Source organism: Chiloscyllium plagiosum, unplaced genomic scaffold (genome assembly GCF_037043375.1).
Source record: "Chiloscyllium plagiosum isolate Xiang-an unplaced genomic scaffold, Cpla_swu_hap1 HiC_scaffold_15, whole genome shotgun sequence".
Taxonomy (NCBI): domain Eukaryota; kingdom Metazoa; phylum Chordata; class Chondrichthyes; order Orectolobiformes; family Hemiscylliidae; genus Chiloscyllium; species Chiloscyllium plagiosum.
Window position 1 is genome coordinate 11214483 of NW_028270153.1, and position 25464 is coordinate 11239946.

General features: G+C 43.6%; 1 protein-coding gene across 2 annotated transcripts in view; it reads left to right on the forward strand.

Annotated features, from left to right (window-relative positions):
• The window catches only part of matn4 (matrilin 4), a 73708-nt gene that overhangs the window by 45827 nt on the left and 2417 nt on the right, over positions 1-25464 (forward strand). The window contains exons 5-12 of one of the 2 annotated variants that reach the window (XM_087994725.1): positions 529-651; positions 2073-2195; positions 3951-4073; positions 5391-5513; positions 10452-10574; positions 16272-16685; positions 20513-20665; positions 22587-22689. In XM_087994725.1, the coding sequence (XP_087850851.1) occupies positions 529-651; positions 2073-2195; positions 3951-4073; positions 5391-5513; positions 10452-10574; positions 16272-16685; positions 20513-20665; positions 22587-22689 (1285 nt within the window). The remainder of the gene's footprint in view (positions 1-528; positions 652-2072; positions 2196-3950; positions 4074-5390; positions 5514-10451; positions 10575-16271; positions 16686-20512; positions 20666-22586; positions 22690-25464) is intronic. The other variant, XM_087994726.1, reaches the window with a different exon arrangement.

Here is a 25464-nt window from a genome sequence, read left to right on the forward strand (position 1 = left end):
GTAGGGAGACCAGAAGAGCATGCAGTATTTTAAAAGTGGCCTCACCAATGTCCTGTACTGCCACATCATGACCTCCCAAAGCCCATACTCAATGCACTAACCAATGAAGGTAAGCATACCAAATGCCGCCTTCTCTACCCTGTCTACCTATGGCTCCACTTTTTACAATCTTCCATGAACAACTTGAGTGCAGGACACACTCACATGGTATTCAAAGGAAGCACTGAAAGGATACTGAAAGCTTCAGCCAGGCATTTTGACATTGATCCTGAGTCCTGAGAGAATCCCACCAATGATTGCAGCCTCCTTCACTTCGTGTCCGAGGCAGATAGAAAACACAAATGCAGGAAATCCTGAACCAACATCTAGCCCAAGGCTGAGTTGTCTGTAGTGTCCTGTCCTGTTTGTGGGACAGGGCTTGGAAAAAGCAGTGATTAAAATAAAAATCATAATGGTGGGAGTAAAAAGACAGGACAGTGGTAGAAACTTCTAGGTTGTTCTGACCAGTGACTGTGTATTCCTCCATAGCTATTGACCTCTGTTCCCATGGAGACCATGACTGTGAGCAGATATGCATCAGCTCTCCAGGTTCATACAAGTGCAGTTGCCATGAGGGCTTCAGACTGAACCCAGACAAGAAGACTTGTAGTGGTTAGTACTTCAATCCTATCCATTCTTAATACTGTGCATCCTGTTTTGATTCCAGCTGAAGATAATGTGCGACAAGTGAGATCGCAGAATGAAACATAGCTTGATAGATAATATATTTCATCTTTTAAACACTGAGGCATTTTCACATGAGGTTGCAAATGTTCTTTAAATGACAGAATGTAAGTTTATCACCCAAAACAAATGATACAAAGAAATCAAGCTTTATTTAATTCAGTTAGAAAGATCGCACCACATGCATTAAAACAAAGTTTCAACCTGTTTTCCGACACCATTCCATTACTGTTGCTCAACCCTAGATAAATAGCTCTCCTGTTTCAGCTTTACTTAACTGAAGCTGTCCAGTTTCTTTATCTTGAACTGTCGAGTCAATTTTATGATTCCATTCCGATGGCATAACCCTTTTACAATTCTAACATCCTAAATGTACTTTAACAACTTGAAGATTTTGTTGCAAACTTCTCCTGGTTTGGAAGCTTCACAAAGCAGAAAAACTCCTGCTGAGGTCACTGGTTCCCCCGAACTGAACCCGAAAAACGTGGTTCATCTGAAGAAACTATTCTGACGTCAGATCTGAACTCTGGATTTTTCTCAACTAAAGGCTTTGAATAGGGCTGGGGTTTTAAATTACTTATTATCATACCAGTTAAATAGACCTTAATTGCTCTTCATGGGCATTTCCATCTCCTCTGTAAGATCATAGCAACTGCTAAAATAAGGTTTGTTTGAACTCAGCCCAGGGTTCAAATGGCTCTGTTCAATCTGGAACCCAGTTATGCACAAATCATTCCCCCTCACCCCACAAGCCAACGCACCCCTAACCCCAGCACTTTCCATTCTGCCAAGACTAGATCTGTAGGAAGTTAAAGTGCTGCATTTGGATCTCACCTGATGTTCTTGAAAAGCTCTGGAGTCTTCCTGCCCAAATCAGTAGAATCAGTATGGAACAGAAGGAGGCCATTTGACCCATTGATTCAATACTGGCAGTCTTTAGATCAATCCTGTCACTCCCCTATTCATCACCAGGTAAGTTTATTTCCATTTGGTGCCCATCAAATTTCCTTTTGAAATCCTTTAAAGAAACCAGTGAGATGAAAAGTTACACACAGAAAGTAAGTGCTACCTGTCCATGCCACAAGTGAATTGGTTTAGCTCAGTTGGCTGGATCATTGGTTTACAGAGCAGTGCGACACCACAGCATGGATTCAATTCCCATCATCGATTTGAGGTTGCAATGAAGGATTCTGCTTCTCAATCTCTTCCATCACCTGAGGTTTGGTAGCCCTCAGGTTAAATCACCACTAGTTGCTTCCCTCTAATGAGAGAGCAGCCCCTATGGTCTGGTAAGACTATGGTGGCACAACAACAACATATTCTAAACTATCAGTCCTTTTATCCTTTAGCTGTCAACCTCTGTGCCCTGGGAGATCATGGCTGTGAACATATCTGTGTAAGCACACCTGGGTCCTATCGCTGCCGCTGTCGATCTGGCTACACTCTCAATCAGGACAAGAAGACTTGCTCAGGTTAGTATTCATTGCTCTGTAATATCAGTCTCACCCACAATTATTGCCTTGTAAGTTGAAAATTACTTAAAGCTGGAAGGGCTACCATCTATTTTTGCAAGTTGGCAAGCGCTTCCTGCTGACCCCAGGCCTGTCTCCTCTTTGGCTTCAATTCTCCAGTGGTTATTACAGGTAAATTGGGCAGGTACATCAACAGGCTTCATTGGCCAATGACAATTTTCCCTTTCATAGAGTCAGAGTCATACAACATGGAAGCAGACCCTTTGGTCCAATCACTCCATGCCGACCCAATATCCCAAACTAAACTAGTCCCAACTGCCTGCACTTGGCCCATATCCCTCCAAATCTTTCCTATGGATGTACTTACCTAAATATATTTTAAACATTGTAACTGTACCCGCACCCACCAGTTCCTCTGGAAGTTCATTCTACACATGAACTATTCTCTGTGGAGAAGAAATTGTCCCTTGTGTCTTTTTTAAAAATCTTTCTCTCTTCACCTTGAAAATATGCCCCCTAGTCTTGGAATTCCCCATCCTAGGGAAAAGACATCTGCAATTCATTTTACCTGTATCCCTCATGATCTTATAAACCTCTGTAAGGTCACCCCTCAATCTCCTATGTTCCAGTAAAATAATGGTCCCAGCCTATCCAGCCTCTCCTTATCAGTGAAACCCTTCATTTCTGTCATCTGTTGAGGCTTTTAAGTCAATTCACGTGATCTTCAATATCACTCTCTGCATTTACAAATCCTAAAATTATTCTAAGTCACACAAATCTTTGTCATCTCTCCCATAAAGATGATGTAAACCAATGAGGTTGAAACTAGGACCTAAGATCTCATCTGAAAGGGGCACCTCTGACAGTTCAGCACTCCCCTCTGACCTGGAGGGTCAGCCGAGATTTTTGTCTTCGAATGGAGTTTGAGCCTACAATCTTCAGTCTTAAATTCAATGGTGTACAGCAGTGACAACTTGCATCTATATAGCAACTGAAATTTAGTAATCCTCTCAATACTTTGCAGGAGAGGTGACCAAATACTCAACACCAAAGATAAAGGAGCTACTTTGAAAAGGTCAGAAGTCACACATCACCAGGTTATAATCCAACAGGTTTATTTGAAATCACAAGCTTTCGGAGCGCTGCCCTGCATCAGGCAAAAGAGCAGCACTCCGACAGCTTGTGATTTCGGATGAACCTGTTGGGCTATAAACTGGTGTTGTGTGACACCTGACCTTATCCATCTCAGCCCAACACCAGCACCTCCCCATCATGGCTCCTTTGAAAAAGAAATATGAAAGAAAGATGTGACTTTACAGGAGCTCCAAAAATGCTTTATAGTCAATTCAGTACTTTTGACGTAGTAACTGTTGAAATGCAGCAGCCAACCACAGAAACCAGTTAGCAACCAACAGGATCCCACAAACAGCAATGACCAGCTTATCTGTTTTTGTGATGTTGAGGGAGAGATAATTATCAGCCAGGATATCATAGTGAGCCCTACTCTCCTTCACATTATGACCTAGGGGATATTTTCCATCCATGGGAAAGCAATAAGTAGGAGAATGTCTCATCAGAGAGACAGGGACCTCGGTCTGTGCAGCACTCTCTCAGTACAGCAGTGGGATCATCAGCCTAGATTGTCTACATTGAAACTTGAACTAACAGCTGCCTCACATACAATACTGTCTTGTGAATCTTTGACTGTGCCCCTTTTGTGATGCTGCCTGAGCAAATTGCAATCTTCCTCTCTAGCCGTCGACCTCTGTGCCCTGGGAGATCATGGCTGTGAGCACATCTGCGTGAGCACCCCTGGGTCATATAAGTGCCGATGCCAACCGGGGTACACCCTCAATCAGGACAAGAAGACCTGTAGCAGTAAGTACTGAACCGTCACTTCTCTGTAATTGGTGGGATCTTTTGCTGCAATTTATTCTGATGCTTGAAGCAGAAGGCAAGTCGGATGCAGGTCAAACTCTCTCAGGCAACTGTTGGCATTTGCCGGCAAGGCTAGACTCTACCATTCTCCTCTGGGGATGGAGAGTCCCAGGACAAACTGGTTGATCCATTACCCTTAGTGGGGAGCTGAAGAAGCCAACTTTAATGTGACAGATCTTTAGGATCCAGCTGTTCACGTAAATCCCATTTATATAATTCCTGGTAGGAAGTGCAAAGTCTCATCCTCCAGAACTTCCACAACAATGTGCATTGACAATGCCATTAAATTTCCCCAAGACACTTCACGAAAGTGGCTATCGCCACAACAGCTAATGCAGATCCTAAAGCAGAGGGCAGGTTTCTTTATAAGCACGTTAAATATAAATTTCTTAAATATAAAAGCAGGGATATACTTCTGAGGCTATATAAGGCTCTGGTCAGACCACATTTAGAGTACTGAGAGCAATTTGGGACCCATCCCTCAGGAAAGATGTATCAGTCCTGGCATGGGTGCAGAGGAGGTGCACGAGAATGACCCAGGAATGAAAGGCTTAACAAATGAGGAACGTTTGAGGACTCTGGAACTATACTCAATGGAGTTGAGAAGAATGAGCGGGGAATCTGATTAAAACTTACTGAATGGCCTGGACAGAGTGGATGTTGGGAAGATGTTTCCATTGGCAAGAGAGGCCAGGACCCGAGGGCACAGCCTTACAGTAAAGGGACGACCCTTTAGAATGGCGATAAGGAGAAACGTCTTTAGCCAGAGAGTGGTGAATCTATGGAATTCATTGACACAGAAGGCTGTGGAGACCAGGAGATTAAGTAAATTTAAAACATAGATATATAAGTTCTTGATTGCCAAGGGGATCAAAGGTTATAGGGAGAAAGCATGAAAATGGGCGTGAAAAACCTATCAGCCATGATTGAATGGCAGAACAGACTCGAAGGGCAGAATGGCCTAATTTCTGCTCCTATGCCTAATGGTCTTAAGGTCATTGACATTCGCAAACTCAGAAAAGCAATCCTTTACTGCCACCTGAACAATGTCTGGCATTGACTTTGAACATCCTTATATCCAATTTCTTTTTTAACACACCAGTGCGTGTTGATTTAATGGACCAGGATCATTCCAACTCTACTTAGAATGATAGGAACAGGCCATTCAGCCCCTCAAGTCTGCTTGCCACCAATGGGAGCACATCTATAGACAGATCATAGTACTGAAGTTAAAACGTGTGGGACCTTTCTCTACAGTGGTGAACTATTGTTCGTTTGGGAACCACAGCTGCCAACATGAATGTGTCAGCATTCTGAATGGATATTATTGCACATGCCGGGAAGGATTTGAACTGCACGATGATGGGAAAACGTGTAAAGGTAAACGCAAGCAAGAGGACTGATGGTAACAGAAGTCATTCCCAAATTTGAAACACCTCTCTGGTTTTCCTTGGATTTTTTTTTTAACCTGCCCATCTGTCCTGAACTATTTTGGTCAATTGAAGAAGATTCAGGAGCACTCATCAAAAGAGAAAGAAATAAATACTAGGATAATACAGGACAGTTTGGAAGCCGCTTTGACTGTGCTGGCTCCTTGATTGAACTATCCAATTAAATCCACACCAACCATTTTTTTACTCACAGCAAACTTTATCCTTCAATATTTATCTAATTCCCTTTTGACTCAACGTACAATGTTGTTTTTGTTCCCATGTGGGACATGGGTGTCACTGGCTGGGTCAGCATTTATTTCCGGTCCCTAGTTGCCCTTGTGAAAGTGGTGGTGCACTCCCTTCTTGAACCACTGCAGTCCATGTCCTGTCACTACATCCACAATTCCCTTACAGTGGGAATTCCAGGACTTTGACCCAGTGACAATGAAGGAACATATTTCCAAGTCAGAATGGTGAGTGGCTTGGAGGGAAATTTGCGGGTATGGTGTTCCCATGTATCTGCTGCCCTTGTCCTTGTGGATGGAAGTGGTTGTGGATTTGTCCTAAGAATTTTTTGGCAAATTTCTGCTGTACATCTTGCAGTTAGTACTGACTGCTGTTACTGAGTGTCAGTGATGGAGGCAGACGTTGCTTTTGGATTCGGTGACAATGAAGCGGGTTGCTTTGTCTTGGATGGTGTTGAGCTTTTTGAGTGTTGTTGGAGCAGCATGCATCTAGACAAGTGGGGAGTATTCCATCACACTCCTGAGTTGTGCCTTGTAGACGGTGAACAGGCTGTGGAAATCAGGGAGTGAGTTACTCGTCGCAGTATTCCTAGACTCTGACCTGTTCTTATAACTACAGTATTTTCAATGGCAAGTCCAGTTGAGTTTCTGGTCAGTGGTAACCCAGGATGATGATAATAGAGGATTTAGTGACAATAACACCATTAACAGTCAAGGGCAGTGGTTAGAGTCCATCTTATGGAGATGGTCATTGCCTGAGACTTGTGTGGTGTGAATGTTACTTGCCACTTGTCAACCCAAGCCTAGATATTGGTTAGGTGTGAATGTTACTTGTAGAAGCTGAAGGAAGATGTAAAAGAACTTTGATTTACGTGGTGACCTGTAAGATGTCCCACAGCAGTCATAGTCCATGAAATGCTACAGAAGTGTTTTGAGTTACTGTTATAACGTAGGGGAAAGGAACTACCATTTTGTGCACAGCAAGATCCCACAAATAGATTATATAACAGATATCTATTTAAGTAATGACATGGACAATCAGGGAGAACTCCCCATGCTCTACTTTACAATAATGCCGCGGGTTATGTTACATCAGCTAAAAGGGCAGATGGGATCTCAGTTACTTGTCCTATCTGAAAGGTGGTACCTGTGACAGTGTGCAGCACTTCCTCTAGATGGTATTAAGGGTGACAGCCCAGGTTAAACGGTCTCAGAGTGGTGCTTAAACCCAGCATTTCAGCCTCTGTGACGAGACTGTTGTCACAGAGTCAAATTTCTGAACCTGTTGGTAATGGAGTAACAATAGAAAGAGGAATCCATTTTGATGTATGTTGTAAAAGACTTTGGCCCATCTTTAACTTTCCATTTAGATGGGATACATTTCAACTTGTGGATTGCACCTTAGCCCCACACTCCTAATATTTGAACTCCAAATGGGGAGGAGGGCAGGTAGGTTGGAAGACCCTTTTGAGTTTGCTCTTGTGCTTGGGCAGGGTGGTCATTACCAGATCCCAGGCAGCAGTCTGTGACGAGGGTAGTTTTGCCTAATTGCTTGTCTTTTTTGCATTCTACATCCACACCCAAATGGCTTTGAAGATGAAGCATGTGGTACTCCGGATCTGTGACTGGTAGGCGCCACAGGAAATGGGGCACAGAAAGTGGTTAAGACCAAAACTTTAAAAGTTTTCAAAAAGTTAGATAGGGTTCCTCAAGCTAAAGGAATCATGGGTTTAGTGAGAAAGCAGGAACAGGAGACCAGGGGGTCACAGTTTGAGGATACGAGGTGGGCCATTTAGGACTGAGATAAGGAGAAATATCTTCACCCACAGAGTGGGGAGCCTGTGAAATTCACTGTCACTGAAAGTGGCGGAGGCCAAAACATTGACTGTTTTCAAGAGAGAATTAGATCTGAGGTCTAATGGGATCAAAGAGTATGAGGAGAAGGCAGGAGCAGGGGACTGAGTTGGATGATCATCCCATGATCATATTGAATGGGGGAGCAGGCTCAAAGGGCTGAATGGCCTACTCCTGCTCCGATTTTCTATGTTTCTATGTTACACCAGTAATCAGCTAATGACAACAAGTATGGTTCTATATGCACTGTAGTAGACACATAGAATACCAGAATAATACAAGACAGAAAGAGGCTGTTGTGTGTGTGCTGGCTCATCGTTTGTACTATCCAATTGATTACATGACCTACTGCCACTACTGCAGCCCCCATACTGTGACCCATTATTGGTTATGTAATAAATCACCTTATCAGATACACCAGTTTGATAGCAAATGGTCTGTTCCTCCTGTGTTGGACTGTAACCTGACGTTGTGTGATTGTTAACTTTGTCCACTCCAATCCAACAGCAGCACCTCCACATCATGGCTAATGCTTGACTGTTGCAAAGCAGCCTTGAAAAGCTTCCAAATAAAATGAAAACAAATCACATTTTAAATCTTTTCTTTAAAATTCTCCAGTGTACTACTTGGAACACAGAATCACAGAGATGTTTGATGCAGAATAAGGCCATTCAACCCATTGTGCCTGCACCAGCTCGTTAAATGAGTATCATTACCCATCGCTAATCTCTTGCTTTCTCCCCTATACCTTGCATATTACTCTAATCCAAATAATTATAAAATGCTCTGTATCTAGCATTGTCCAGGAGATTAATTTGTAATTCTCACATCAACCCTGGAGGCTGACATGGGGTTAAACTTCCTCTCATCACTGCTTGTGAGGCTGTCTTGTGGATAGGAACCCTGTCTCTGAGACAGAGGCCTTGGATTCGAGTCTGATTCCAGGATTTGATGCATTCATAATGTGGCCAAATGGGTTGAGCATCACTCTGAAGATCCTTCTGACGGTCACCAAGGGCAGGCAGGAGGAGTAGGAGAGATTCCTGCCCAGCCATTGTGTACTCAGGTCTCTTCAGAACATGAACCTACAACCTGAGGAGAGAGTGCTACATCCTGAGCCACAGCTGACAGTACAACAGTACGTGTTGGTCAGATCTGTGAATGCTGCTGATTCCTGGAAAGAATATTGGACCCACCACCAACTCTGTCCCTCGCTCCAGCCAGACCATGGCAGATGGTGGAATTTGAATTCAATAAAAAATATCTGGAATTAAGATGCTAACAATGACCATGAATCCATTGTCAGTTGTCAGAAAAACCCATCTGGTTCACTAATGTCCCTTAGGGGAGGAAATTGCTATCCTTACTTGGTCTGGCCTACATGTGACTCCAGACCCACAGCAATGTGGTTCACACTTAACTGCCCTCTGAGCAGTTAGGGATCGGCAATTAATGCTGGCCGCTCCCTCATCCCATGAATGGGTTTTAAGAAAAGCTATAACATCCATGTAACAGTATATTTTGCCACAGTAAGTGGTAACACATTTCCCCTTTGTACATTATATACAGAAAAAGGACCATCTAAAATCATTTACTAGCAACTCTTGTGGGTGGCACAGTGGCACAGTGGTTAGCACTGCTGCCTCACAGCGCCAGAGACCCGGGTTCAATTCCCGCCTCAGGCGACTTATTGTGTGGAGTTTGCATATTCTCCCTGTGCCTGCGTGGGTTTCCTCCGGGTGCTCCGGTTTCCTCCCACAGTCCAAAAATGCAGGTCAGGTGAATTGGCCGTGCTAAATTGTCCATAGTGTTAGGTAAGGGGTAAATATAGGGGTATGGGTGGTTTGTGCTTCGGCGGGTCGGTGTGGACTTGTTTCCACACTGTAAGTAATCTAATCTAATCAATCTTCAGAAACAAAGCTGCACTCTTTAACTGCTTGATAGTTTCTCTCTATTACGGAGGCATTGCAATTTGCAATAATGTAAGAAAGGAAAAAGGAAGTAGAATTTGTGTGTGTGTGAGAGAGGGAGAGAGAGAGAGAGAGAGAGAGAGTGAGTGTGAGAGAGAGTGAGTGAAAAGGGAGTGGGAAATAGTGACAAGCCTCATTATGATGACATCCCATTGCAGCTGATGGGTGATGATGACAATGTCGCTGGGCTAGTAATTTAGAGAACTGGAGGCATTAGGAAACTTAATTTAAACTTTAAAACATTAGAAATAAATTGCAAGTTAATTATTAATGGTCATGAAGCTATTGGATTGTTGTAAATACCAATTAGGTTCACATGCCATGAGGGAACAAATCTGCTGGCCTGCCCATGGCATTGCAAAGTTGTTAACTCTTAACTGCCCTCTGAAATGGCCTTCCAAGCCACTCAGATATATTCAACTGCTACAGAGTGTGAGTGTAGACACTGTTGGGGTGCACCATCAATGAAGCTTCTCATCATCTTACCCCAGCACGTAAATTTATGTTCCCAATTACTAAGCCCCCCTGCTAGTGGCAGCACGTGAAGGAGACAAACCACCACCACCTTCTCACAGGTAATTAGAGGGGACAATAAATCCTGGCCATATTAGTAGTGTTTACGTTCCATGAATGTGGAAGAGATTACTTGGAGCAACAGGTCAGGTGAGGTCACAGTTTAAATAAAAATGACACCCATAAGCCATGTCATGAGTGCTCCTGGGCTCCTGGAATGATATAACCCCATTCAGACTCCTGGCAAAATAGTGATAAGTCAATAATATAATTTCTTAAAGCAAGCATTCTCTTTCATTGCAGTTGTCGATATGTGCAATACTGTGGAACATGGCTGTGAGTTCAAGTGTGTCAGCACTCCTGGGTCATATTTCTGCATCTGCCCCCCGGGAAGGCAACTGAACGAGGATGGGAAGACCTGTAATAGTGAGTTCTATTCCTGTCTGCACCCATTTGGTCTCCACTAGAATCTGTTTTCAGTGTGGTCTGCTGGACTGTGAACATAAGAGTTCCCAGCAGGAAGCTGTTCATGTCTATGCTGGTTATGTGAAACAGCTATTCAATTAGATCCACTCTACCTCTTCCTTTCCCAAAGCCCTGCACACTTTTACTTCACAGAGATAAATCCAGTTCCCTTTTAGAAATTAATATTGAATCTGCTCCCACCAAATCCAAAATCACAGCTCACTGCATCAACGAAGCTTCTCATTATCTCATCCCAGCACGGAAGTCTATGTTTCCCAATTCCAAGTCCCTGCTAGTAGCAACACTTTCTCTCCTGTCTGCCCTGTCTAAACTTCTTTACTTTTGTACAGCTCTCTTAAAACTCTCTATAACATTTTCAACTTACTTAACGGTTTAAAATGTACAGAAAATACTGTAAATGCTCAATAGGTCAAGCAGTGATTGTGAAGAGAGAGAAACAGGGCTAATGTTTCAGGTCTGTAGCCTGTCATCTTTCCTAGTCCAGGCAAAGTGGTCTGTTACTGAAACCCTTTCTACCTGATTGGGGTAAAAGAAGGTCGCACATGAAAGACCAATGAAGCAAGTGGCACTGCCTGCAAGTAGCTGCTCCAGAGTTCTCCACGTAGTGATCAGTGTTGGTACACTGCTCACAGAATTGATTTCCACTTCTGAAGTTGTATGGATTTCAGAGGCCCACACAGTGGAAAGAAAATTAGAGGGAAAACTGTTCCCTGGTCTTCTCCCTGTAACCGTGTTGTTTCTCCCTTATCTGATAATAACCCAACACCTCTTGAAAGCCTTGACTGAACTGGTCTCCAACACTATCTGAAGCAGCACACTCCAGATCCTAACCACTCACTGCATGAAAAAGTCTCCATTGCATTTTTTACCGATTACCTTAATCTTCATTCTCGATCCTTTCATCATTGGACATAGTTTTCTAACGGTAAGCCTATCTTCACACACACACACACATGTTTTTCCTTTTGGAGAACAGTGGAAGAGATGGAAGGATTTGCAGATTAACTAACCTGTCGATTCACCTCATGAGAACCCATCGAGTCGTAGAGATGTACAGCACGGAGACAGACCCTTTGGTCCAACTTGACAATACCAACCAGATATCCCAACCCAATCTAGTCCCACCAGCCAGCACCTGGCCCATATCCCTCCAAACCCTTCCTGTTCATTACTCATCCAGATGCCTTTTAAATGTTGCAATTGTATGAGCCTCCACCACTTCTTCTGGCAGCTCATTCGATACACACACCACCCTCTGCATAAAAAGTTGCCCCTAAGGTCTCTTTTTTATCTTTCCCCTCTCACCCTAAACCTATGCCCTCTAGTTCTGGATTCCCCAACACTGGAAAAAGCCTAGGCTATTCACCCTATCCATCCCCCTCATGATTTTATAAACCTCTATAGGGTCACCTCTCAGTATCCAAAGCTCCACAGAAAACTGCCCCAGACTCTCCCACCCCAGGGAAAAGACCTTGTCTATTTATCCTATCCATACCCCTCATGATTTTATAACCTCTGTAAGGTCACCCCTCAGCCTCCGACGCTCCAGGAAAAACAGCCCTAGCCTATTCAACCTCTCTCTATATCTCAAATCCTCCAACCCTGACAACATCCTTGTAAATCTTTTCTGAACCCTTTCAAGTTTCACAACATCCTTCCAATAGGAAGGAAACCAGAATTGCACGCAATATTCCAAATTCCTAACCATTCTCTTGTACAGCCGCAACATGACCTCCCAACTCCTGTACTCAATACTCTGACCAATAAAGGAAAGCATACCAAACGCCGCCTTCACTATCCTATCTACCTGCGACTCCACTTTCAAGGAGCTATGAACCTGGACTCCAAGGTCTCTTTGTCCACCAACACTCCCGAGGACCTTACCACTAAGTGTATACGTCCTGATAAGATTTACTTTCCCAAAATGCAGCACCTCGCATTTATCTAAATTAAACTCCATCTGCCACTTCTCAGCTCATTGGCCCATCTGATCAAGATCCCATTGTAATCTGAGGTAACCTTCTTCACTGTCCACTACACCTGCAATTTTGGTGTCATCTGCAAATTTACTAACTATATCTCTTATGCTCACATCCAAATCATTTATATAAATGATGAAAAGTAGTGGATCTAGCACCAATCCTTGTGACACTCCACTGGTCACAGGCCTCCAGTCTGAAAAACAACCCTCCACTACCACCTTTGAGCCAGTTCTGTATCCAAATGGCTACTTCTCCCTGTACTTCCAAGGGCTCTAACCTTGCTAACCAGTCTCCCATGGGGAACCTTGTCGAACGCCTTATTGAAGTCCATATAGATCACATCAACCACTCTGCCCTCATCAATCCTCTTTGTTACTTTTTCAAAAAACTCAATCAAGTTTGTGAGACATGATTTCCCATGTACAAAGCCATGTTGACTATCCCGAATCAGACCTTGCCTTTCCAAATCCATGTACATCCTGTCCCTCCAACAACTTGCCCACCACTGACATCAGGCTCACTGGTCTATAGTTCCCTGGCTTGTCCTTACCATCCCTGTAATAAGGACAGACCCCCCCCGGTGCTCACCTTCCACCCTACCAACCTTCGCATAAACCAAACCATCCGCCGACATTTCCGCCACTTCCAAACGGACCCCACCACCAGGGATATATTTCCCTCCCCACCCCTTTCCGCCTTCCACAAAGACCGTTCCCTCCGTGATACCTGGTCAGGTCCACGCCCCCAACAACCCACCCTTCCGTCCTGGCACCTTCCCCTGCCACCGCAGGAATTGCAAAACCTGCGCCCACACCTCCTCCCTCACTTCCATCCAAGGCCCTAAAGGAGCCTTTCACATCCATCAAAGTTTTATCTACACATCCACCAATATCATTTATTGTATCCGTTACTCCCGATGCGGTCTCCTCTACATTGGGGAGACTGGACGCCTCCTAGCAGAGCACTTTAGTGAACATCTCTGGGACAACCACACCAATCAACCACACCGCCCTGTGGCCCAATATTTCAGCTCTCCCTCCCACTCTGCCGAGGACACGGAGGTCCTGGGCCTCCTTCACCGCCGCTCCCTCACCACCGGATGCCTGGAGGAAGAACGCCTCATCTTCCACCTCGGAACACTTCAACCTCAGGGGATCAATGTGGACTTCAACAGTTTCCTCATTTCCCCTTCCCCCACCTCACCCTCGTTCCAAACTTCCAGCTCAGCACTGTCCCCATGACTTGTCCTACCTGCCTATCTTCTTTTCCACCTATCCACTCCAACCTTCTCTCTGACCTATCATCTTCATCCCCACCCCCACTCACCTATTGTACTCTATGCTATTTTCTCCCCACCCCCATCCTCCTCTCATTTATCTCTCCACCCCTTCAGGCTCAAGCCTGTATTCCTGATGAAGGGCTTTTGCCCGAAACGTTGATTTTATTGCTCCTCGGATGCTGCCTGAGCTGCTATGCTTTTCCAGCACCACTAATCCAGAATCTGGTTTCCAGCATCTGCAGTCATTGTTTTTACCTTGTTGATTTTTTCCTAAACAGTGGCACCACGTTAGCCAACCTCCAGTCTTCCGGCACCTCACCTGTGACTATCGATGATACAAATATCTCAGCAATTACTTCCCTCGCTTCCCACAGAGCTCTAGGTACACCTGATCAGGTCCTGGGGATTTATCCACTTTTATGCATTTCAAGATGGTCTACCTCATCAATGGGAGAATCGACGTTTCGGGCATTAGCCCTTCTTCCTGAAGAAGGGCTAATGCCCGAAACGTCGATTCTCCTGTTCCCTAGATGCTGCCTGACCTGCTGCGCTTTTCCAGCAACACATTTCCATCTCTGATCTCCAGCATCTGCAGACCTCACTTTCTCCTACCTCATCAATACTGACCAGGCATCCCAATCTGACTTAGACCCATTTGCCAGCACTTGGCCCATATTCCTGTAAACCCTTCCTATTCAGGTACCCATCCAGATGCCTTTTAAATGTTGTAATTGTACCAGCCTCCACTCCTTCCTTTGGCAGCTCATTCCATTCATGCACCAGCCTCTGTGTGAACAATTTACCCCTTAGGTCCTTTTTAAATCTTTCCCCTCTCACCTTAGAGCCGTGCCCTCTAGTTTTGGACTTTCCCACTCTCGGAAAAAAGACCTTGGCTATTCACCCTATCAATACCCCTCATGATTTTTTGAACCTCTATCACTCCTTCCAAGACTAACATGTCCTAGCTTAGAGTGGTGCAGGAATGCTGTTCATTTCTGATGAAGGACTTTTGCCCGAAACATTCATTTACCTGCTCCTTGGATGCTGCCTGACCTGCTGTGCTTTTCTAGCACCACTCTAATCTCGACTCTGATTTCCAGCATCTGCAGTCCTCACTTTTGCCTAACTTGTCCTAGCAGCCACTTGATCCTATAGGCTCTGACCAGCGGTAGGTACTCTACCAGATGACCACCAAAGATTATTACTGACAATCACCCTTTCTGCACAAAGATCTCTCTGATTATTCATCGAACACAAATTCCAATGAATCATCGGAGGAGGGTATGCCAATTTTGATCTTAGCCAATTTCCCAATGGTATCTTTCACTTATTAAGGGAGCATGCCCATGTGCGTATTCTGCATCCATTGAAATGGGCAATTGTCAATGAACTGTCTGAAGGAAGGAAGATCCTGGCAATATGCAATGGACATAAATTCTCATATCTAGCCCAGAGGGCAGCAAGGAGCAGAGCAGATCACACATTCATTATTGACCTACCTTGTCATCATCCCATTCCTTTCAATGAAAGAAAGGACTTTCATTAATGGCCTCCGTCATGTCCCAAATTGCTTTCCAGCCAAAGCAGTACCCTTGAAATGTAGTCGCTAATGTAATGCGGGAAACATGACAGCCAACTAATGCACCGCAAGATCCTAGACAGAACAATCCAAATATAAGCAGATAATTTGGTTTTAATGATGGAATTAAGGGATTATCATTGACCATGACAATTTCTCTGCTTAGATGTATTGCTCAAGACTCTTGTTGCACAGTGGTGGTGTCCCTACCTTTGAGCCAAAAGACCTGGGTTCAAGTCCCACTTTCCCCAGAGGCGTGTAATAACATCTCTGAACAAATTGATTAAAACACCTCAAAATAGTGCCCATGTTTAATGCCCAGCTTTGGTTTAATGTCTCATCCGAAAGTGGATACCTCTGACAGTTCTACAGAACCTCACCACACTGAGGTGTCAGCATTGATTCTGTGCTCAGGTCTCTTGAACAGGACTTGAGCGATACTGAGGGCCATGCCACTGAGCCACAGCTGATGGCATAACAGCGGGATGTACGTAAGTCAGGTCTGTGAAGAACATCAGTATCCTCTGACAATTTATCTTGGCCACAAAGACAAGTATTTCCCCCCATCCTGTTTGAAATTGTATTTTCGCCGACCAAAGATCAGGAGCTGAAGCCAAATTCACACTTCATGAATCTACCACATTCTTACCTTTGCCCAGAGAGACCTAACAACTGAGCATCAACCAGGCCCTCTGATTACACTTGGTGGTGCTCTAACTATTGAGTCTTTCAGGTGATCCCTTTCTCTACTCCCTAACCATTTCTTAACATTAACACAATTGTTTAATTTTTAATAGGATGCAGCAAGGCAAACATTGACCTGGCCTTTGTCATCGATGGGTCCAAGAGTGTACGACCTGAGAACTTTGAACTGGTGAAGAAGTTTGTGAACAACATTGTGGATGCCTTGGATATCTCCAGCCAGGGCACCCGCGTTGCCTTGGTGCAGTATTCCAGCCGCGTGCGCACTGAGATTCCACTGGGCACACACACGACCGCTGCGGCTTTGAAGAAAGCAGTGAACAATGTGGTGTACATGGAGAAGGGCACCATGACTGGACTCGCTCTCAAACACATGGTGGAGAACGTCTTCACTGAAGCAGGAGGTGCCAGACCTGGATCTCAGAGCCAGCCCCGGGTAGGCGTCGTGTTCACCGATGGCCGTTCTCAAGACAGCATCTCTGAGTGGGCCAAAAAGGCCAAAGACGCTGGTAAGATGCAGCGGGGACTTGTCCATCTGGAAAAGGGTCTAATTACAAATGAGGAGCTTTTCCATTCGTGAATTGTGACAAATTTTGTCAGCTTATCCTCTCCCCAAAAACCTTCTGGATACCACTCAAACCAAAACCAGTGAATTCATTCCCCTGGAGTTTGAAGATCCATTAGATCCATGTCCAGGGTACTGTACAGGATCTTTTTCACTCGTCTGAGAGGGTAGGTGAGGTTTTGGCGCCATTATCCATCTGAACAATGGTACCTGTGGCAGTGCAACACTCCCTTGGAAATGCACTGAGAACTCCAACCACAATTTGAGACCCTCAAGTCTCTGGTGCGAGTTCCAACCCATAACACACAGAATCATCTACATTTACAGTGGTGAAGCCAGCTGTATTGCCCAATCAAAAACGATCAGACCACACCTATCCCATTTTGAATTTACTTAATGATTGAGCTTCCATAAGCCTCTGGGTAGAGAATTCTAAAGATTCAGCCTTTGCCAGGGAAGAAATTCTGCCTCATTTCAGTCCTTGTCTTTTGTTCTGAGACTCTGTCCCCGGCTCTAAATCCCAAAGCCAGGAAAACATATTTTTGCAAATGAAAAAAGCGAGTTATCTTCAACTTGGGGCCAAAGGGTTAAAATTAAACTTCCTGCGACAAGACAAAGAATGATAGATTTGTCATTACTAACAACATCAAGAGATGTGGGGATAGTGTGGAAGCATGGCATTTGGGTCCAGAATGTCTTAACAGGCTGAATGGCCCATTCCTGTTTCTTTGTTCTTCTATTCTGAGATTCCCTGCAATGATATTGCAACCACCAAACTTATTTCTTGGACAAGAACCAATAAAACATTAGGACATTGCAGCATGTCCTTTTTATTGACTTCACATGGTGGGTGAAGGGTTCAGGAGTATCAAGTCATGTCAGAGGTTATTAAAACAGAAAGCCAACTTTAGAATAAAACAGAGAAGTTTACTTGCAGCTAGTATTTTAGATTCATGCATAAATGGGGGAGGCGATTGCTTGGTGGTATTATTGCTGGGTTGTTAATCCAGAGACCCAGGTAATGTTCTAGGAACCCCGGGTTTAAAGCCCCCATGGTAGATGGTGGAATTTGAATTCAAAGAAAAAAAGCTGGAATTAACAATCTAACGATGATCTTGAATCCATTATTGATTGTCAAGAAAAACCCATCTGCTTCACTCAAGTCCTTTCAGGAAGGAATCTGCCCTCCTTACCTGGTCTGGTCTATATGTGACTCCAGACCCACAGCAATGTGGTTGACTCTTAACTGCCCTCTGGGCAATTAGGGATGGACAATAAATGTTGGCTTAGCCAGTGACACCCTCATCCCATGAAAGAATAAATAATAATTGCATGAATTTTACTGCTATTATCTAGAGTAGCAGATCTAAAGTTTGTCAGAATATGTGATAAAAGCAAGGATTGAATAAAAGGTTAACAAGGAAAAATTAGAATATGAGAAAAGGCCAGCTAGAAATATACCAACTGATGGTTAGATATACTGTATCTCCAAAAAGGGAAGAGTTATCAAAATTCATGGTAGTTCTGTAGAATCTGATTTTGGGGTATTATTATTATTGGAAATAAGGTAATTGCAGATGAACGGAACAAGGATTTTGCATCAGTCTTCACAATAGATAACATGAGTAACACCCCATCAGCAATGATAAGTCAAAAAGAGGAAATTGAGAGGCAAGTTCAGGAAAATTACAGTCACCGAAGAAATGGGACTGAAGAAATTGTTGGAGCTGTGAGTTGACAAGTGCTTGGGTCCCGATGGATTTCATCCTCAGGGGTCATTAATGAAGTGGCCAGTGAGAGAGTTAACGGTTGCATTTTATTTCAGATTTGGGGAATTGCTGCATAAGCTAAAGGTGCATGGAATTATGGGTAATGTATTAGCATGGGGAAAGGATTGGTTAACTAATAGTAAACAAAAGGTAGGGATAAATTAATGTTTTCTGGTGTCAATCAGTGGTTCAAGGTGTACCTCAGGGATCAGTGTTGGAACTGCAATTGTTTACAATTTACAGAGATGGGAACTAAACGTAGTGTGTCAAAGTTTGCAGATGACACTAAGATGAGTGGTAGAGCAAAGTGTGCAGAGGACACTGAAAACCTGCAGAGGGATATAAATAAGTTAAGTGAGTAGACAAGGATCTGGCAGATGGAGTACAATGTTGGTAAATGTAAGGTCATCCATTTTGGTATTAATAACTGCAAAATGGATTATTATTTAAATGGTGAAAAATTGCAGTATGCTGCTGTGCAGAGGGACCTGGGTGTCCTTGTGCATAAATCACAAAGCATTGGTTTCCAGGAGCAGCAGGTAGTTAAGAAGGCTAATGGAATATTGTCTTTCATTGCTAGAGGGATGGTGTTTAAACAAGGAGGTAATGCTGCAGCTGTGAAGGGTGCTGGTGAGGCCACAGCTGGTGTAGTGTGTACAGTTTTGGTCTCTTCCTTGAGAAAGGATGTACTGGCAGTGAAAGTGATACAGAGGAGGTTGACTATGTTGATTCCAGAGTTGAGAAAGTTGGGTTATGAGGAGAGATTGTTGTAGATTGGGACTATACTCATTAGAACTTAAAAGAGTGGGGGGGGGGGAAATCTTATAAAATTGTGGAGAGTTTAGAGAAGATAGTAGCAGGGAGGTTGTTTCCACGGGCGAGTGAAATAGAACTGGGGGCATAAACCCAAAATAAAGGGGAGCAGATTTAGGACTGAGTTGAGGAGGAACTTTTTCGCCCAAATGGTTTTGAATCAGTGGGATGCCCTGTCCAGGGAAGCAGTTGAGGCTATCTTATTGGATGATTTTAAGTTAAGGGCAGATAGATTTTTGAACAGTAAAGGAATTGAGGGTTATGGTGAGAGATATTTATGGTAGGGATATGGTGAGAGATATTTATGGTGAGGGTTATGGTGAGAGATATTTATGGTAGGGATATGGTGAGAGATATTTATGGTGAGGGTTATGGTGAGAGATGTTTATGGTGAGGGTTATGGTGAGAGATGTTTATGGTGAGGGTTATGGTGAGAGATGTTTATGGTGAGGGTTATGGTGAGAGATGTTTATGGTGAGGGTTATGGTGAGAGATATTTATGATGAGGGTTATGGTGAGAGATATTTATGGTGAGGGTTATGGTGAGAGATATTTATGGTAGGGATATGGTGAGAGATATTTATGGTGAGGGTTATGGTGAGAGATGTTTATGGTGAGGGTTATGGTGAGAGATATTTATGATGAGGGTTATGGTGAGAGATATTTATGATGAGGGTTATGGTGAGAGATGTTTATGATGAGGGTTATGGTGAGAGATATTTATGATGAGGGTTATGGTGAGAGATATTTATGATGAGGGTTATGGTGAGAGATATTTATGATGAGGGTTATGGTGAGAGATGTTTATGGTGAGGGTTATGGTGAGAGATATTTATGGTGAGGGTTATGGTGAGAGGGAGGGTAAGTGGAGCTGAGTTCACGAAAAGATCAGCCATGATTTTATTGAATGGGGGAGCAGGCTCAAAGGGTCAGATGGTCTACTCCTGCTCCTAGTCCTTATGTTCTTATGAATTCTATCTGACCTCAGTTCTGGGCTACTTAGGGATGAGCAATAAATATTGCCAGTGGCACCCACATCCTATAAAAGGATAATATATAGACTTAAAGAGAGAGACACTTACAAACATATAGACTCACTCTCATTGGACATCTAATGAGCTTTGTTGCCTAGGTCCCTTTGCCTGTGGTTAATGAATGATATATTCCTTATTGCTATTCACCCTTGCAGGGATCACTATGTACGCTGTTGGTGTCGGTAAGGCAGTGGAAGACGAACTGCGAGAAATTGCATCTGAACCAGTTGATCAACATTTCTTCTATGCTTCAGACTTCAGCATCATTGATCAAATCGCTGAGAACCTAAAAGTGAACATTTGTGAGGGTATGTCTCTGTAGCCTTTTTGTTTGTTTCAATAACTAAATAGGTATTGATGAATCAGTTAATCTCTTCCTGCCTGTGACATCTTTGTGTACATCAGAAACAAAAACGGTCTGCGGCTGCTGGTAACCTGAAATAAGAGTAGAAAGTGCTGGAGAAACTCAGCAGATCAGGCAGCATCTGTGGAGGAAGAAACAAAGTTAGCATCACAAATCACATTTAACTTTGAAAAGTCATAGCAGACTCAAATGCTAACCCTGTTTCTCCCTCTACAGATGTTGTACAGACCTGCGGAGTTTCTCCAGCACTTTCTGTTTTTGTATAAATTGGGATTCCTGTTCATGGTTAAAATAGAAAGCAGGAAAATACTTGAGTATTCTATTGCCTTTTTCACTTTGTTAATTACTGAATTGTCACTGAAACATTGCTAGACAATTAGTCCTGTGTGCCCTTACCTATTGCCCTCAGTTTTCTTTTTGTTCCCGACCCCTTCACTCTCTCTCAACCCGGAAACCAAGACTAGCAACTTTAATCAAGCTGTTTCTATATGTCACAGTAACTGCTGACAGAAATACAGCAAGGATGGGATTAATATCACACCGGCAGTAAAGTTACAACGTCAGAGCTGCAGTACCTGCAGTGAGGAAATTCCTAGATAGAAACAAGAAACAGGAGTAGGCCATTTGAGCCTGCTCCCCCATTCAATATGGTCACGGCAGATCATCCAACTCAGTCCCCTGTTCCTGCCTTCTCCTCATACTCTTTGATCCCTTTACTCTCAGACCTAATTCCTTCTTGAAAACAGTCAATGTTTTGGCCTCAACCACTTTCAGTACCAGTAAATTCCACAGGCTTCCTACTCTCTGCGTGGAGATATTTCTCCTCATCTCAGTCCTAAACGGCCCACCCTGTATCCTCAAACTGTCAACCACTGGTTCTGGATTCCCTAGTCATTGGGAACATCCTTCCTGTGTTAATCTTGTCTAGTCCTGTTAGAATATTTTTAGGTTTCAGTGAGATCTCCTGTATCCTTCTAAATTCCAGTGAATATAGTCCAAACCAATAAATGACCGGGCGGCATGGTAGCTCAGTGGTTAGCACTGCTGCCTCACAGCACCAGGGACCTGGGTTTGATTTCAGCCTCGGCTGACTGTCTGTGTGGAGTTTGCATGTTCCACCCGTGTCTGCGTGGGTTTCCTCCGGGTGCTCCGGTTTTCTCCCACAATCCAAAGATGTGCAGGTCAGTTGGATTGGCCACGCTAAATTGCTCACAATGTTAGGTGCATTAATCAGGGGAAAATATAGGTTTGGGGAATGAGTCTGGGTGGGTTACTCTTCGGAGGGCCAGTGTGGACTTGTTGGGCCGAAGGGCCTGTTTCCACACTGTAGAGGACTTCATTCAGTAACTGGGAAGATTTATACCATGGAGTTTCACAGGAAGAGGACAAGTTTGCCCGTTGAGCTCATGTCAATGCACAACTTTGGGTGCAATAAGACCACAAATTTATCCTGCTGAATTATACATTCAAGTGGAGCTCAGCTCCCAGTGTTGACCGTGCTTAGTCAACCCAACTCAAACCCCGAAAAGGATAAAAGTTTACCAATTCAATCTCAATGAATGAGTACAACAGATTTGTGAGTCTGCCTGTTGCACTTATTTATTTATTTATATATCTTTAGAATATCTGCTGTCTTTAGTGCACATAAGAGATCCCATTCAAAGAATAATGGAACCCCCTAGATCATGACAAGTAATAATTCTTTGACCAGCAACATGCAAACATATTATACAGCCGTGCTGATTGTGGGATCTTGCTGTGCTCAACTTTACAACCACGTTAGCTCCAACTTCAAAAGGAACATCATCGGTGGCAAGCACTTTGGAACAAAGATTCTATATAAAGGTAATTCTTTTTTCTTTCAGAGGAAGTGACTGGACAGGAGACGATTAAAGATCCATGTGCTTGTGAAACCCTTGTAGCATTCCAACAGGACACATTATCGTTGTTAGAAGAATTCTCTCAAAAACATATCCTTTTCTCCATGGAGTGAGCGCTGCTGTTCAATTCCCATTGTTGTCATCACATCTGGCATTCTAGATATCTGGCCAACCAACAAAGCAGTGAAGTTAATGTTAAGATACAATGAGGATTGATGAGGGCAGAGCGGTAGATGTGATCTATATGGACTTCAGTAAGGTGTTCGACAAGGTTCCCCATGGGAGACTGATTAGCAAGGTTAGATCTCATGGAATACAGGGAGAACTAGACATTTGGATACAGAACTGGCTCAAAGGTAGAAGACAGAGGGTGGTGGTGGAGGGTTGTTTTTCAGACTGGAGGCCTGTGACCAGTGGAGTGCCACAAGGATCGGTGCTGGGCCCTCTACTTTTTGTCATTTACATAAATGATTTGGATGCGAGCATAAGAAGTACAGTAGTAAGTTTGCAGGTGACACCAAAATTGGAGCTGTAGTGGACAGTGAAGAGGGTTACCTCAGACTACAACAGGATCTTGACCAGATGGGCCAATGGGCTGAGAAGTGGCAGATGGAGTTTAATTCAGATAAATGTGAGGTGCTGTATTTTGGGAAAGCAAATCTTAGCAGGACTTATACACTTAATGGTAAGGTCCTAGGGAGTGTTGCTGAACAAAGAGACCTTAGAGTGCAGGTTCATAGCTCCTTGAAAGTGGAGTTGCAGGTAGATAGGATAGTGAAGAAAGTGTTTGGTATGCTTTCTTTTATTGGCCAGAGTATTGAGTACAGGAGTTGGGGGGTCATGTTGTGACTGTACAGGACATTGGTTAGGCTACTGTTAGAATTTTGCATGCAATTCTGGTCTCCTTCCTATCAGAAAGATATTGTGAAACTTGAAAGCGTTCAGAAAAGATTTACAAGGATGTTGCCAGGGTTGGAGGATTTGAGCTATAGGGAGAGGCTGAACAGGCTTGGGCTGTTTTCCCTGGAGCGGTATAGAGGTTTACAAAATTATGAGGGGCATGGATAGGGTAAATAGGCAAAGTCTTTTCCCTGGGGTCAGGATGTCCAGAACTAGAGGGCATAGGTTTAGGGTGAGAGGGAAAGATATAAAAGAGACCTGAGGGGCAACTTTTACAGGCAGAGGGTGGTATGGGTATGGAATGAGCTGCCAGAGGAAGTGGTGGAGGCTGGTACAATTGTAACATTTAAGAGGCATTTGGATGGGTATATGAATAGGAAGGGTTTGGAGAGATTTGAGCCGGGTGCTGGCAGGTGGGACTAGATTGGGTTGGGATATCTGGTCGGCATGGACAGGTTGGACTGAAGGGTCTGTTTCCATGCTGTACATCTCTATGACTGTATACGAGACATTGAGAGACAGATCCCTCACACAAGTGGAATGTGCTATTTTTGTATTTTATAACTGAGACTGCAAGGTGAAGAAGCCATGGTGTGGGATATAATGAACATTGACAGTGCTGGAAAAGGAATGAACCAGTTTAAGATGGGGTGAGTTAAGCAATAGCTCATATAGGTTTGAAATGCCTGAAAGGATCGACAAACTTCAGATTTAGGAGTTGAATGTTGTTGAAAAGAAAGACATTGGCCAGGAGTTTTAGGATGGAGGGCTTCTCTTTTTTTGGAATGATTGACTGGTGGTTTGGTTCCCCACCATCTCCTCACTCAGGACCCTCCCACCTCAGAAAGCTACATGTCCCTCTTCCCATCAGTACTTGAGGCTACAGTGGACAGATCTAGGAATACAAGCAGTCCTCCAGAGAGTCTAAGTCCTAGGAGCCTAGGATTAGTGCAACCATAGGAGATGGGAGAAATGAATATTTTGGATCAATATTTACAATGGAGAAAGACATAGAGGCTAGGGAACTCAGAAAATAATTGTTGCTGTCTTGAAATCAGTTCACATTACAGAAGAGGGGGTACTGGAGGTCTGAAAAAACATAAATCTGAATAAATCTCTGGGACAAGTGTATCCCAGGATATTGTGGGAATCTATAGAAGAAATTGTGGGGCCCCTAGCAGAGATGTATGTATCATCAACAGCCACGAATGAGGTGCTGGAAAACTGGAAGGTGGCTAATGTTGTGCCTTTATTTAAGAAAGGCTGTAAGGAGGAGGCTGGAATGATAGACCTGTGAATCTCACATCAATGGTGGGTAAGTTGTTCAAGGGATTCTATGACATTGGATTTACATGCATTTGGAAAAGCAAGGATTGATTAGGGATATTTAGTATGGCTCGTGCATGGGAAATTGTGTCTCACAAATTTGATTTGTCATGTCCTCAAAAAACTCAAAGATGAATGAAGGCAAAGTAGGTAGATGTTGTTTTCATGGACTTTAGCAAAGCATTTGACAAGGTTCTGCATGATAGACTAGTTAGTTAAATTAGATCACTCAAAGAAAGTTTGCCAACTGGATACAAAATTGGCTTGATGATAGGAGACAGAGGGTAGTGTTGATGGCGGGTTGTTTTCCAGACTGAAGGCCTGTGATCAGTAGAGTTCAGCAAGAATTGGTGTGGGGTCCACTGTTGTTTATCATTTATATAAACAACTTGGATGAGAATTTTATAAGCATGGTTAGAAAGTTTGTGGATGACACCAAAATTGGTGCTATTGTCGACAGTGAAGAAGGTTGTCTAAGATTACAAAGGGATCACTTGGGCCAATGGGCTGAGGAATGGCAGATGGAGTTTAATTTGGATAAATGTGAGGTGGTGCATTTTGTTAAGACGGACATGGACAAGGCTTATGCAGTTAATGGTAGGGCCTTGGAAAGTGTTGTCAAACAGACAGACCTAGG